Consider the following 15,000-nt stretch of genomic DNA (forward strand, 5'->3'; position numbering starts at 1 on the left):
AAGATTGGCTGGCCCAGGTGTTATTTAAGAGCGTCTGGCCCAGGTGTTATTTAAGATTGGCTGGCCCAGGTGTTATTTAAGAGCGTCTGGCCCAGGTGTTATTTAAGAGCGTCTGGCCCAGGTGTTATTTAAGATTGGCTGGCCCGGGTGTTATTTAAGAGCGGCTGGCCCAGGTGTTATCTTCTTGCAACTATAGGGGGTGCTGTTCCGCATTAGCATTTTTTGGTCTCCAAATTAAACTGCCTCGTGCTCAATTCTTGATCGTACAATATGCATATTATTGTTATTATTGGATAGAAAACACTTTCTAGTTTCTATAGCCGTTGGAATTTTGTCTCTGAGTGGTACAGAACTACTTCTACAGCACTTTTCCTGACAGAGAGTCAGATTTCAGAAATTTTGACCCCTGATCTGGGGTCGGTTTTAAGGTGCCTGTAAATGCTATGGAGAAACCGACACTGCCTACGTCTTCCTCTGGGTGTCAGTACGTCATGACGTTTTGAATGGAGTCGATTGCGCAATCAGAGACACTATAAAACAACAAAACGTGGAAGTACCGTTCTTTCCCTTCGCGCGTCTTACGCAAGATGGACATCGGACTTGCCTCCTTCCAAATGGTTGTTTAGCCAGTAATATTTCTCCGGTCATGTTTTTACTCGTTATAGTTGTTAAAAACATCATAATGTAGTTAATTTGAACCGTTTTATAGCAATTTATATCCGTTTAGTGCAATTTTTAGGAATTTCTTTGTCGTGCACTTTGAAGCTTTGGGCACGTTTCGGGGTCTCGGTCGATGTTAGTGGACATTTCGAAGGACAGAGGACATCTATCGACCAAAAGAAGATTAGACCCAAGAAAGGATACATTGCCCAAGAATCTGATGGAAAATCACCTCATAGTAAGAAATATTTAATATGATAAATCGTTGTTCTGTCGAAATATTTTAAACGCATAATCCGCCATTTTGTTTGTTATCGCTTCACTTGGCGAACCCTGTATTGCACAGTAAGGATAATTTTAGAAATGTAAATCAGCGGTTGCATTAAGAACTAATTTGTCTTTCGATTCCTGTCAACCCTGTATTTTTTAGTCAAGTATATGATTAGCTTTCGATTAAACTAGATCACTCTGAAAGATGACGTCCGACATTTTGAGGCTTGATTTGCTACTATTTTCATTGTATAACCACGGTTTTGTATGGCTAAATATGCACATTTTCGAACAAACTCTATATGTATGTTGTAAAATGATGTTACAGGAGTGTCATCGGAAGAATTCTGAGAAGGTTAGTGAAAAAATTAATATATTTTGGCGATGATTACGTTATAGCTCTCTTTGGCTTGAATCGATGCTCTGGTAACGTTTGCACATGTGGTATGCTAACTTATCGATTTATTGTGTTTTCGCTGTAAAACGCTTAGAAAATCTGAAATATTGTCTGAAATCACAAGATCTGGGTCTTTCCATTGCTATGCTTTGTCTATTTTTATGAAATGTTTTATGATGAGTAAATTGGTCATACACGTTGCTCTCTGTAGTAATTCTAGTCGAGTTGTGATGGTCGGTGCAATTGTAAACTGTGATTTCTACCTGAAATATGCACTTTTTTCTAACAAAACCTATCCTATACCATAAATATGTTATCAGACTGTCATCTGATGAGGTTTTTTCTTGGTTAGTGGCTATTTATATCTTTATTTGGCCGAATTTGTGATAGCTACTGATGGAGTAAAAAACTGGTGGAGTAAAAAAAGTGGTGTCTTTTGCTAACGTGGTTAGCTAATAGATTTACATATTGTGTCTTCCCTGTAAAACATTTTAAAAAACAGAAATGATGGGTTTATTCACAAGATCTGTATCTTTCATCTGGTGTCTTGGACTTGTGATTTAATGATATTTAGATGCTACTATCTACTTGTGAAGCTATGCTAGCTATGCTAATCAGTGTGTGGGGGGGTGGGGGGTGATCCCGGACCCGGGGTAGAGGCTCGTGAAAGGTTATTTAAGAGCGTCTGGCCCAGTGCTCCAGTTGTCTTGAGAGATGTGGAGGGTCAACTCCTAGTTGGTGCTCCCTATTGGATTTCGAGAAAAACATTCCTTTATCTGATCTTCCCTGTTTTTGTTTTAGCTCCATAATTTTGGTTTGCTTCCTGTCTTTAAGTTTGGTGTGGGTTTTTCTTTTGTTTTCCTCTTAGTGGGCGCTCACAGTGGGTCTCTTTTAGGTCCCAGTTGTTGTTGCTAGGCAACTTTCCAGTGGACACCCCCATGAGCGTTATCACCCCCATCAGAACCCCTCCTAAAACACCACAAGTTTTATTTCGGTTGCTGTCAGAGACTCTTTGTTTGTTCCCACTTTTGTTTGAGCGGCATTATTTGGTTATCTTGGTTATCTTGCTGGGGAACGTAACAGTTGTTTTGCCATGACAGGGTAGGGACCAAAGTGTTTGTCAGCGTTTCCCGTTGGAACCCTTATTGCATTTGAACGTTACATTCATGGTGTTTGCACACAATATATCTCAGTATTTGTTTTTATTTTATACAGTCATTTTTGCTCATCTTTATCAAAGCTGTCAAAAATTATGGACCTGACTAACTGAGATTACCCCCCCCAAAAAAAAATAAGTGACAAGAAAAGACGGGTAGAAGGAAAGAAAGAAAGTTGAATTTAGTTGTACATGTATTGGAGTCTTGCTTCACTGAGAGGAGGATCCAGAACTTTGACCAACATTCCTCTTCACTCTAAACCACACACTGGTGCAGAGTTCACTCTCCTTAAGATGTAACAGCTTTAGGATATCATGTTTAAAGGCCTGGGTAAGATGGAAAACCCATCTAGCTGGAAGTGAACGGAGAATATCTGAGGAGAGACAGAGAGTCTGGATTAAAGGCCTGGGTAAAACCCATCTAGCTGGTAGTGAAGGGAGAATATCTGAGGAGATACAGAGAGTCAGGATTAAGTTGTTCCCTATACAGTGATCTAAGGCCAGTTGTGTGATGTTAACTCTATTGGTTACAGTTAGGACAGGGAGAGTCATCTGATCCTGGGTCTGTGAATGGAATTGAGAATGTCTGAAATTCTAATTCTATTCTTGAATTTCTATTAAAAGTAGTAAACAGGATACAGAATTGCAATTCGAATTTGAAAGGCAAAATAATTGAATTCAGTGAAGTTAAATTAAATTCAAATTCCTCTTCTATTCCATATTATTGTATCGTCTAAACAAATATACATCTACAAAACATTAAACATGTTGTTATATACGTATTGTTGAAAAAAAAAACGTTTTCAAACTCTTAAAATTAATGATCAAGGAAAACAAAACCTGAATGCAAATATTCTAAGTTATTATATTTTGTTCAATATGGGGAAAATACTACATTAGACAGAATGCATTGGTTTAACCCTCAAGTTGACCTTGAGGGCCTTCAAAAAGAAGCCAAACATATTAAATGGAAATACAATGGTCTGTTCTCAGTACTAAAAAGGTTCAAATAATATATGAACGTTGTTTCCAGAGAAAAGTGACATATTCTTTAGTATCTGGAAGTGTCAGATTCAATTAAACTCTAATTAAATCCAAATTGTACATCTTGTGGGGTGTGGGTAATTAAATCCAAATTCTACATCTTGTGGGGTGTGGGTAATTAAATCCAAATTGTACATCTTGTGGGGTGTGGGTAATTAAATCCAAATTCTACATCTTGTGGGGTGTGGGTAATTAAATCCAAATTCTACATCTTGTGGGGTGTGGGTAATTAAATCCAAATTGTACATCTTGTGGGGTGTGGGTAATTAAATCCAAATTCTACATCTTGTGGGGTGTGGGTAATTAAATCCAAATTCTACATCTTGTGGGGTGTGGGTAATTAAATCCAAATTGTACATCTTGTGGGGTGTGGGTAATTAAATCCAAATTCTACATCTTGTGGGGTGTGGGTAATTAAATCCAAATTCTACATCTTGTGGGGTGTGGGTAATTAAATCCAAATTCTACATCTTGTGGGGTGTGGGTAATTAAATCCAAATTCTACATCTTGTGGGGTGTGGGTAATTAAATCCAAATTCTACATCTTGTGGGGTGTGGGTAATTAAATCCAAATTCTACATCTTGTGGGGTGTGGGTAATTAAATCCAAATTATACATCTTGTGGGGTGTGGGTAATTACATTCAAATTGTACATCATGACTTGAATAGGAGTCAATTCCAAAATTGTGAGTTGAGGCCAACCCTGCTGGACACTGATCCAAGGTCAGTTTTAAGGGAGTTGTCCCTACCTCTTTCAATGGTTTAGGGGGAGTGTAAACTAATCCTAGATCAAGCTAATCCTAGCCCACACCCCCATCCACATCAATGGGGCTGCAGTGGAGCAGGTCGAGAGTATTCCTGAGTGTTGTAGACACAGAGGAAGACATTGTCCAGACACACCCTCACTTTTGTGAAGAGGGCACGGCAATGCCTCTTCCACCTCAGGAGGCTGTAAAGATTTGGCATCATTGAGAGAATCTTGCCTGGCTGCATCATCGCTTGCTATGGCAACTGTAGCAAAGGGTGGCTACCTTGAAGAATCTCAAATATAAAATATATTTTTATTTGTTTAATTAACACCTTTTTGGGGGGGGGTTACTACACCATTCCATATGTGTTATTTCATAGTTTTGATGTCTTCACTATTAATCAACAATGTAGAAAATAGTTTTTTTTAAATAAAGAAAAACCCTTGAATGAGTAGGTGTTTCATAACTTTGTACTGGTACTGTACGTACACTGACACCCCAACATACACACTCACACACAGTCACACTGACACCCCAACATACACACTCACACACAGTCACACAGTCACCACAACATACACACTCACACACAGTCACCCCAACATACACACTCACACACAGTCACACAGTCACCCCAACATACACACTCACACACAGTCACACAGTCACCACAACATACACACTCACACACAGTCACCCCAACATACACACTCACACACAGTCACACAGTCACCACAACATACACACTCACACACAGTCACACTGACACCCCAACATACACACTCACACACAGTCACACTGACACCCCAACATACACACTCACACACAGTCACACTGACACCCCAACATACACGCTCACACACAGTCACACTGACACCCCAGCATACACACTCACACACAGACACACAGTCACCACAACATACACACTCACACACAGTCACACAGTCACCACAACATACACACTCACACACAGTCACCCCAACATACACACTCACACACAGTCACACAGTCACCACAACATACACACTCACACACAGACACACAGTCACCACAACATACACACTCACACACAGTCACACAGTCACCACAACATACACACTCACACACAGTCACACAGTCACCACAACATACACACTCACACACAGACACACAGTCACCACAACATACACACTCACACACAGACACACAGTCACCACAACATACACACTCACACACAGACACACAGTCACCACAACATACACACTCACACACAGTCACACTGACACCCCAGCATACACACTCACACACAGTCACACTGACACCCCAACATACACACTCACACACAGTCACCACAACATACACACTCACACACAGTCACCCCAACATACACACTCACACACAGTCACACAGTCACCCCAACATACACACTCACACACAGTCACACAGTCACCACAACATACACACTCACACACAGTCACCCCAACATACACACTCACACACAGTCACACAGTCACCACAACATACACACTCACACACAGTCACACTGACACCCCAACATACACACTCACACACAGTCACACTGACACCCCAACATACACACTCACACACAGACACACAGTCACCACAACATACACACTCACACACAGACACACAGTCACCACAACATACACACTCACACACAGTCACACAGTCACCACAACATACACACTCACACACAGTCACACAGTCACCACAACATACACACTCACACACAGACACACAGTCACCACAACATACACACTCACACACAGTCACACTGACACCCCAGCATACACACTCACACACAGTCACACTGACACCCCAACATACACACTCACACACAGACACACAGTCACCACAACATACACACTCACACACAGACACACAGTCACCACAACATACACACTGACACACAGTCACACAGTCACCACAACATACACACTCACACACAGTCACACAGTCACCACAACATACACACTCACACACAGTCACCACAACATACACACTCACACACAGTCACCACAACATACACACTCACACACAGTCACCACAACATTCACACTCACACACAGTCACACTGACAGTGACCTAAGGCAGTTCCTGTTCATATGAAATACTACCCAACTTGTTGCCATTGTGAACACACAGTCAACAAGGTGTTTCATACCTTCAATGTGAAAAAGGGAGGATTTCAGAGATTGAAAACATGCATTAGGTGTCAATAAGAATCACATGATCAAAAAACAGCCACAGTGAAGGCCTTTTCATTACGACACACAAGAACCATACTTATTCTGTCTTAATAGGAAGAAGCACAAGACAATACGTAGTTAAGTGATTTATTAAGAAGAGAGGAAAGGGTTCTGAGAGAAGATGAGAGGGAGAGAGGAGAGAAGAAGAGAGGGATAGAGAGAAGAAGAGGAGAGAAGAAGAGAGGGATAGAGAGAAGAAGAGGAGAGAAGAAGAGAGGGATTAGAGAGGGATGGAGAGAGTGATGAGAGATGAAGAGCAGGGTAGAGAGGTATGAGAGAGAACAGAGGGATAGAGAGGGATGGAGAGAAGGATATAGAGGGATGGAGAGATGGATAGAGAGGATGGAGAGGGATAGAGAGGGATGGAGAGGGATAGAGAGAAGAGCAGAGGGATAGAGAGGGATGGAGAGAAGGATAGAAAGGGGATGGAGTGAAGGAGAGAGGGGTAGAGAGGGATGGAGAGAAGGATAGAGAAGGATAGAGAGAGGGATAGAGAGAAGAAGAGAAGGGTAGAGAGGGAAGAAGAGAAGAAGAGAAGGGTAGAGAGAGATAGAGAGAAGAAGAGAAGAAGAGAGGGGTAGAGGGGGATAGAGAGAAGAAGAGAAGGGTAGAGCGGGAAGAAGAGAAGAAGAGAAGGGTAGAGAGAGATAGAGAGAAGAAGAGAAGAAGAGAGGGGTAGAGAGAGATAGAGAGAAGAAGATAAGAAGAGAGGGGTAGAGAGAAGAAGAGAGGGGTAGAGGGATGGAGAGAAGAAGAGAGAAGGATGGAGAGAAGAAGAGAGAAGGATGGAGAGAGGGATAGAGAGAGGAAGAGAAGGGTATAGAGGGATAGAGAGAGGGATAGAGAGGGATGGAGAGAGGGGTAGAGAGAAGAAGAGAAGGGTATAGAGGGATAGAGAGGGATGGAGAGAGGGGTAAAGAGAAGAAGAGAGGGTATAGAGGGATAGAGAGAGGGATGGAGAGAAGAAGAGAGGGGTAGAGAGGGATAGAGAGAAGAAGAGAGGGGTAGAGAGGGATAGAGAGAAGAAGAGAAGAAGAGAGGGGTAGAGAGAGATAGAGAGAAGAAGATAAGAAGAGAGGGGTAGAGAGGGATAGAGAGGGGTAGAGGGATGGAGAGAAGAAGAGAGAAGGATGGAGAGAAGAAGAGAGAAGGATAGAGAGAGGGATAGAGAGAAGAAGAGAATGGTATAGAGGGATATAGAGAGGGATAGAGAGGGATGGGGAGAGGGTTAGAGAGAAGAAGAGAAGGGTAGAGAGGGATAGAGAGGGATGGAGAGAGGGGTAAAGAGAAGAAGAGAGGGTATAGAGGGATAGAGAGAGGGATGGAGAGAAGAAGAGAGGGGTAGAGAGGGATAGAGAGAAGAAGAGAGGGGTAGAGAGGGATAGAGAGAGGGGTAGAGAGGGATGGAGAGAAGAAGAGAGGGGTAGAGAGGGATAGAGAGAAGAAACTCATACGTACATGTTGGCTGGAGGAGCCAGAGATGTTAATAATTTCAGAATTGGTTCCGTCTGTAAACTACAACCACAACACAACCACACAAACTAGTGTTAGCACTAAGCAGATTATGGTTAGACCACAGCATTCACCTTTGACGACAAGTAAAACAGAATTTGTCAAAGTTAGCCAGCACTGTATACAGTATTCTTACAGGGCAAATGAATCTATAGTATTCACATACATTTAGACCACACACACTCAGAATAGAATAGACATTCAATGGATGATCACAGTCAGTCAGTCTTCTAAGAGAACACCCAAAACACGTCTACAATAAATACACGATCTATACATTATCGTAATCGGACAGACAAAGAGATTTAGTGTGTAAACATTGATAACATTGAGAGAGATTGTTGGGTGTTCCTTGAGATGCATCATGACAACAGCAGACGGAGAAACACAACCATGATTAAAACATGACAACAGCAGACGGAGAAACACAACCATGATTAAAACATGACAACAGCAGACGGGGAAACACACAACCATGATTAAAACATGACAACAGCAGACGGAGACACAGGACCATGATTAAAACATGACAACAGCAGACGGAGACACACAAACATGATTAAAACATGACAACAGCAGACGGAGACACACAACCATGATTAAAACATGACAACAGCAGACGGGGAAACACACAACCATGATTAAAACATGACAACAGCAGACGGAGAAACACAACCATGATTAAAACATGACAACAGCAGACGGAGAAACACAACCATGATTAAAACATGACAACAGCAGACGGAGAAACACAACCATGATTAAAACATGACAACAGCAGACGGAGAAACAGGACCATGATTAAAACATGACAACAGCAGACGGAGACACACAACCATGATTAAAACATGACAACAGCAGACGGAGAAACACACAACCATGATTAAAACATGACAACAGCAGACGGAGAAACACAACCATGATTAAAACATGACAACAGCAGATGGAGACACACAACCATGATTAAAACATGACAACAGCAGACGGAGACACACAAACATGATTAAAACATGACAACAGCAGACGGAGACACACAAACATGATTAAAACATGACAACAGCAGACGGAGACACACACAACCATGATTAAAACATGACAACAGCAGACGGAGACACACAAACATGATTAAAACATGACAACAGCAGACGGAGAAACACACAACCATGATTAAAACATGACAACAGCAGATGGAGACACACAACCATGATTAAAACATGACAACAGCAGACGGAGACACACAACCATGATTAAAACATGACAACAGCAGACGGAGACACACAACCATGATTAAAACATGACAACAGCACATTAAATGGTTTTAGCATGAAAAGTGTTTACGTGATACAGTTGTGAAGATGAGAATTGCATTAGGAATGCAATCAGGGCATTGCTAGTTTTGTTGTCCAGCGTATGTGGGTGTAATCGTGGAATAATGACAGAAAAGGAGACCTATATTAGTATTGTTGTTGGTTTCTTACAAACAAAACACACAAAGAGCCAAGTGAACAGTAAAATGACACACTCAGGCGACCCTCACGCCACCCTCAAGGCCCTCACACCCTCAACAACCACTCAAAACAACCCTATCACCCTCCCGGGTTGCCTCAATACACTCCACCACCCATTCTCCCTACTCTCCAACAGTCTGTAAGACACTTTTCTCATGGTGACTACACTGGAAAACCACTGTAGAGAGACTCCACCCACTGTAGAGAGACTCCACCCACTGTAAAGTGACTCCACCCACTGTAAAGAGACTCCACCCACTGTAGAGAGACTCCACCCACTGTAGAGAGACTCCACCCACTGTAAAGAGACTCCACCCACTGTTAAGTGACTCCACCCACTGTAGAGAGACCCCAGCCACTGTAGAGAGACTCCACCCACTGTAGAGAGACCCCAGCCACTGTAGAGAGACTCCACCCACTGTAGAGAGACTCCACCCACTGTAGAGAGACTCCACCCACTGTAGAGAGATTCTAGCCACTGTAGAGAGACTACACCCACTGTAAAGAGACTCCACCCACTGTAGAGACTCCAGCCACTGTTTAGAGACTCCACCCACTGTATAGAGACTCCACCCACTGTAGAGAGACTCCACCCACTGTAAAGAGACTCCACCCACTGTAAAGAGACTCCACCCACTCTAAAGAGACTCCACCCACTCTAAAGAGACTCCATCCACTCTAAAGAGACTCCACCCACTCTAAAGAGACTCCACCCACTCTAAAGAGACTCCATCCACTGTATAGAGACTCCACCCACTGCAAAGTGACTCCACCCACTGTAGAGAGACTCCACCCACTGTAGAGAGACTCCACCCACTGTAAAGAGACTCCACCCACTGTAGAGAGACTCCACCCACTGTAAAGAGACTCCACCCACTCTAAAGAGACTCCACCCACTCTAAAGAGACTCCATCCACTCTAAAGAGACTCCACCCACTCTAAAGAGACTCCACCCACTCTAAAGAGACTCCACCCACTCTAAAGAGACTCCATCCACTCTAAAGAGACTCCACCCACTCTAAAGAGACTCCACCCACTCTAAAGAGACTCCATCCACTGTATAGAGACTCCACCCACTGCAAAGTGACTCCACCCACTGTAGAGAGACTCCACCCACTGTAGAGAGACTCCACCCACTGTAAAGAGACTCCACCCACTGTAGAGAGACTACACCTGCTATCTAAGGCCAACAAGGATAAGAGACAATTAGTGCCCCCCCCTTCGCAGAAACACACACACAAGGCCTCAGGTTTTCCGGCGGCATCGACGCCCCCCTTGTGTGGCTGTAATGCCCATAAAAACAATCTGCCAAAGTGGCCATTGTGCCCTTTGGGCTGAATATAATTATAATTCCTTTCTCCCGGCTTCCAATCGTTGTGCTCCGATACACCTCTCACTCACATGACTCACTCTCAGATATCTAAATTCTTATTAGCCAATGCACGTCACATGATCGGGTCCTTCTCACAGGCATCTCAGCTAAGAAGTAGGCTATAAGTGAAAACGGACACATCGGGGACTCAAACTGCACGTGGGTCCCTCTTATCGAATTCCCCGAGCCGCACATTGAAGATGTTAGAAGAACTGTCCACATTTACTTTCCGTCAGCCGACAAGCTGAGTAACGATCTGCAAAAGGCTGATGCAACAGATCAGTTTAGGCATAAACTCAGAATGGTTAGGGTTAGGGTTAAGTTTAGGCATAAACTCAGAAGAGTTAAGGTTAGGGTTAAGTTTAGGCATAAACTCAGAATGGTTAAGGTTAGGGTTAAGTTTAGGCATAAACTCAGAATGGTTATGGTTAGTGTTAAGGTTTGGGATAGGCTCAAAACAAAAATATCAAAAACAACTTTCTATCGCTGGATTCCAAATTTGGAACCTTTGGAATCAGAGGCAGACTAGAAGGTAACAACGCTCACCGTCGCCCCTAGTGGCCAGGTTCCACGTGACCTCCAGACATCCTCAGACATGGACGGACGTCGAGTACTATCACCTACACTTTGACGTGACAGGCTGTGGTTAATACCATAGGCTATCACCTACACTTTGACGTGTAGGATAATTATTTATGTACATTTACAAACACTTATGATTTTCTCAACATAATAGCTTGTGTTTTTCGGTTCATGGCCTTGGTGACCAAGCAGATAGCCTTGTTGCCCTAGCAGATATCCTTCGTGCCCCAGCAGATAGCCTTCGTGCCCTAGCAGATGGCCTTGGTGCCCTAGCAGATGGCCTTGGTGCCCTAGCAGATAGCCTTCGTGCCCTAGCAGATAGCCTTCGTGCCCTAGCAGATAGCCTTCGTGCCCTAGCAGATGGCCTTGGTGCCCTAGCAGATGGCCTTGGTGCCCTAGCAGATGGCCTTGGTGCCCTAGCAGATGGCCTTCGTGCCCTAGCAGATGGCCTTGGTGCCCTAGCAGATGGCCTTCGTGCCTTAGCAGATGGCCTTGATGCCCTAGCAGATAGCCTTGGTGCCCTAGCAGATGGCCTTCGTGCCTTAGCAGATGCCTTGGTGCCCTAGCAGATGGCATTCGTGCCTTAGCAGATGGCCTTGGTGCCCTAGCAGATGGCCTTGGTGACCAAGCAGATAGCCTTGTTGCCCTAGCAGATATCCTTCGTGCCCCAGCAGATAGCCTTCGTGCCCTAGCAGATGGCCTTGGTGCCCTAGCAGATGGCCTTGGTGCCCTAGCAGATGGCCTTGGTGCCCTAGCAGATGGCCTTGGTGCCCTAGCAGATAGCCTTCGTGCCCTAGCAGATAGCCTTCGTGCCCTAGCAGATGGCCTTGGTGCCCTAGCAGATGGCCTTGGTGCCCTAGCAGATGGCCTTCGTGCCCTAGCAGATGGCCTTGGTGCCCTAGCAGATGGCCTTCGTGCCTTAGCAGATGGCCTTGATGCCCTAGCAGATAGCCTTGGTGCCCTAGCAGATGGCCTTCGTGCCTTAGCAGATGCCTTGGTGCCCTAGCAGATGGCATTCGTGCCTTAGCAGATGGCCTTGGTGCCCTAGCAGATGGCCTTGGTGCCCTAGCAGATGGTCTTGGTGCCCTAGCAGATGGCCTTGGTGCCCTAGCAGATGGCCTTTGTGCCTTAGCAGATGGCCTTGGTGCCCAAGCAGATGGCCTTGGTGCCCTAGCAGATGGCCTTGGTGCCCTAGCAGATGGCCTTGGTGCCCTTGCAGATGGCCTTGGTGCCCTAGCAGATGGCCTAGGTGCCCTAGCAGATGGCCTTTGTGCCCTAGCAGATAGCCTTGGTTCCCTGGCAGTTAGCCTTTGTGCCCTGGCAGATGGCCTTGGTGCCCTAGCAGATTAAGTACCTCTTGAAGGCCAAATGGCATTGCCCCTAAATTCACGAAATTCCAGGCCTTCCAGGCCACCCACAGTTTTGTATAACTAACCTTGTAGGGACACAAGATTCAGTCCTACTCAAAATCATATTTTCCCTAACCCTGAAACCTAACCCAAACCCCAACCCGAAAACCTAACCTTAACCCGATCTCCTAACCTTATTTCCTAACCCTGTCTCCTAACCACATCTCCTAACCACATCTCCTAACCACATCTCCTAACCCTGTCTCCTAACCCTGTCTCCTAACCCTGTCTCCTAACCCTATCTCCTAACCCTATCGCCTAACCCTATCGCCTTACCCTATCTCCTAACCCTAAACCTAACCTTATCTGCTAACTCTATGTCCTAACTTTAAACCTAACCCTATCGCCTAACCCTATCGCCTAACCCTAACCCTATCTCTTAACCGTAAAAACCTAACCCTATTTCCTAACCCTATCGCCTAACCCTATCTCCTAACCCTATCGCCTAACCCTAAACCTATCTCCTAACCCTATCGCCTAACCCTATCTCCTAACCCTAAACCTATTCCTATCTCCGAACCCTATCTCCTAACCTTGTCTCCTAACCCTATCACCTTAACCTATATCCTAACCCTAACCCTATCTCCTAACCCTATCTCCTAACCCTAAACCTAACCCTAAACCTAGTCCTATCTCCTAACCCTGTCTCCTAACCCTATATCCTAACCCTATCTCCTAACCCTATCTCCTAACCCTATCTCCTAACCCTAAACCAAACCCTATCTCCTAACCATATATCCTAACCCTATCTCCTAACCCTATCTCCTAACCCTATCTCCTAACCCTAAACCTAACCCTATCTCCTAACCATATCTATTAACCTTATCACCTAACCCTATCTCTTAACCCTATCGCCTAACCATATCACCTAACCCTAGCTCCTAACCCTAAACCCAATCCTTTCTCCTAACCATATCTACTAACTCTAAACCGAATTCTATCTTCTAACTCTATATCATAACCCTATCTCCTAACCCTAAACCTGACTATCTCCTAGCCCTATCTCTTAACCCTAAACCTAACTATCTCCTAACCCTATCTCTTAACCCTAAACCTAACCCTATTTACTAACCCTATCTCTTAACCCTAAACCTGACTATCTCCTAACCCTATCTCTTAACCCCAAACCTGACTATCTCCTAACCCTATCTCCTAACCCTAAACCTGACTATCTCCTAACCCTAATTTCTAACCCTAAACCTAACTCTATCTCCTAACCCTAAACCTAACTATCTCCTAACCCTATTATTTAACCCTAAACCTAACTATCTCCTAACCCTATCTCTTAACCCTAAACCTAACCCTATTTACTAACCCTATCTCCTAACCCTAAACCTAACTATCTCCTAAACCTATTATTTAACCCTAAACCTAACTATCTCCTAACCCTATCTCCTAACCCTAAACCTAACTATCTCCTAACCCTATTATTTAACCCTAAACCTAACCCTATCTCCTAACCTTAAACCTAACTATCTCCTAACCCTGTTATTTAACCCTAAACCTAACTATCTCCTAACCCTATCTCCTAACCCTAAACCTAACTATCTCCTAACCCTATTATTTAACCCTAAACCTAACCCTATCTCCTAACCCTAAACCTAACTATCTCCTAACCCTATTATTTAACCCTAAACCTAACCCTATCTCTTAACCCTAAACCTAACCCTATCTCCTAACCCTATCTCCTAACCCTAAACCTATTTCCTAACCCTATCTCCTAACCCTATTTCCTAACCCTAAACCTATTTCCTAACCCTATCTCCTAACCCTATTATTTAACCCTAAACCTAACCCTATCTCCTAACCCTATCTCCTAACCCTATCTCCTAACCCTAAACCTATTTCCTAACCCTATCTCCTAACCCTATTATTTAACCCTAAACCTAACCCTATCTCCTCACCCTAAACCCCTTAGAAATAGCATGTGACATTGTGGGGACTAATGTCTCCAGTTGGTCAAATGTTTGTTTACTTTTCCAATGGGATGTCTGGTCCCCTCTAGTATACTTAAACACGCCCACACACAGTCCGGCTTAGAACTCATTTTCCAAACAGTAGCATCACATGTTCCTGCTTTCCCTGCTTCCTG

The 15,000-nt window shown here is 44.0% G+C and overlaps 1 protein-coding gene across 1 annotated transcript in view; it reads right to left on the reverse strand.

The window, feature by feature from the left end:
* LOC129846755 (dysferlin-like) overlaps positions 1 to 15,000 on the reverse strand; it is a 92,728-nt gene that overhangs the window by 39,853 nt on the left and 37,875 nt on the right. The window contains exon 12 of the mRNA XM_055914618.1: positions 7,984 to 8,040. Coding sequence (XP_055770593.1) covers positions 7,984 to 8,040 — 57 coding nt within the window. The remainder of the gene's footprint in view (positions 1 to 7,983; positions 8,041 to 15,000) is intronic.

The sequence above is a fragment of the Salvelinus fontinalis genome, unplaced genomic scaffold (genome assembly GCF_029448725.1).
Source record: "Salvelinus fontinalis isolate EN_2023a unplaced genomic scaffold, ASM2944872v1 scaffold_0618, whole genome shotgun sequence".
NCBI lineage: Eukaryota > Metazoa > Chordata > Actinopteri > Salmoniformes > Salmonidae > Salvelinus > Salvelinus fontinalis.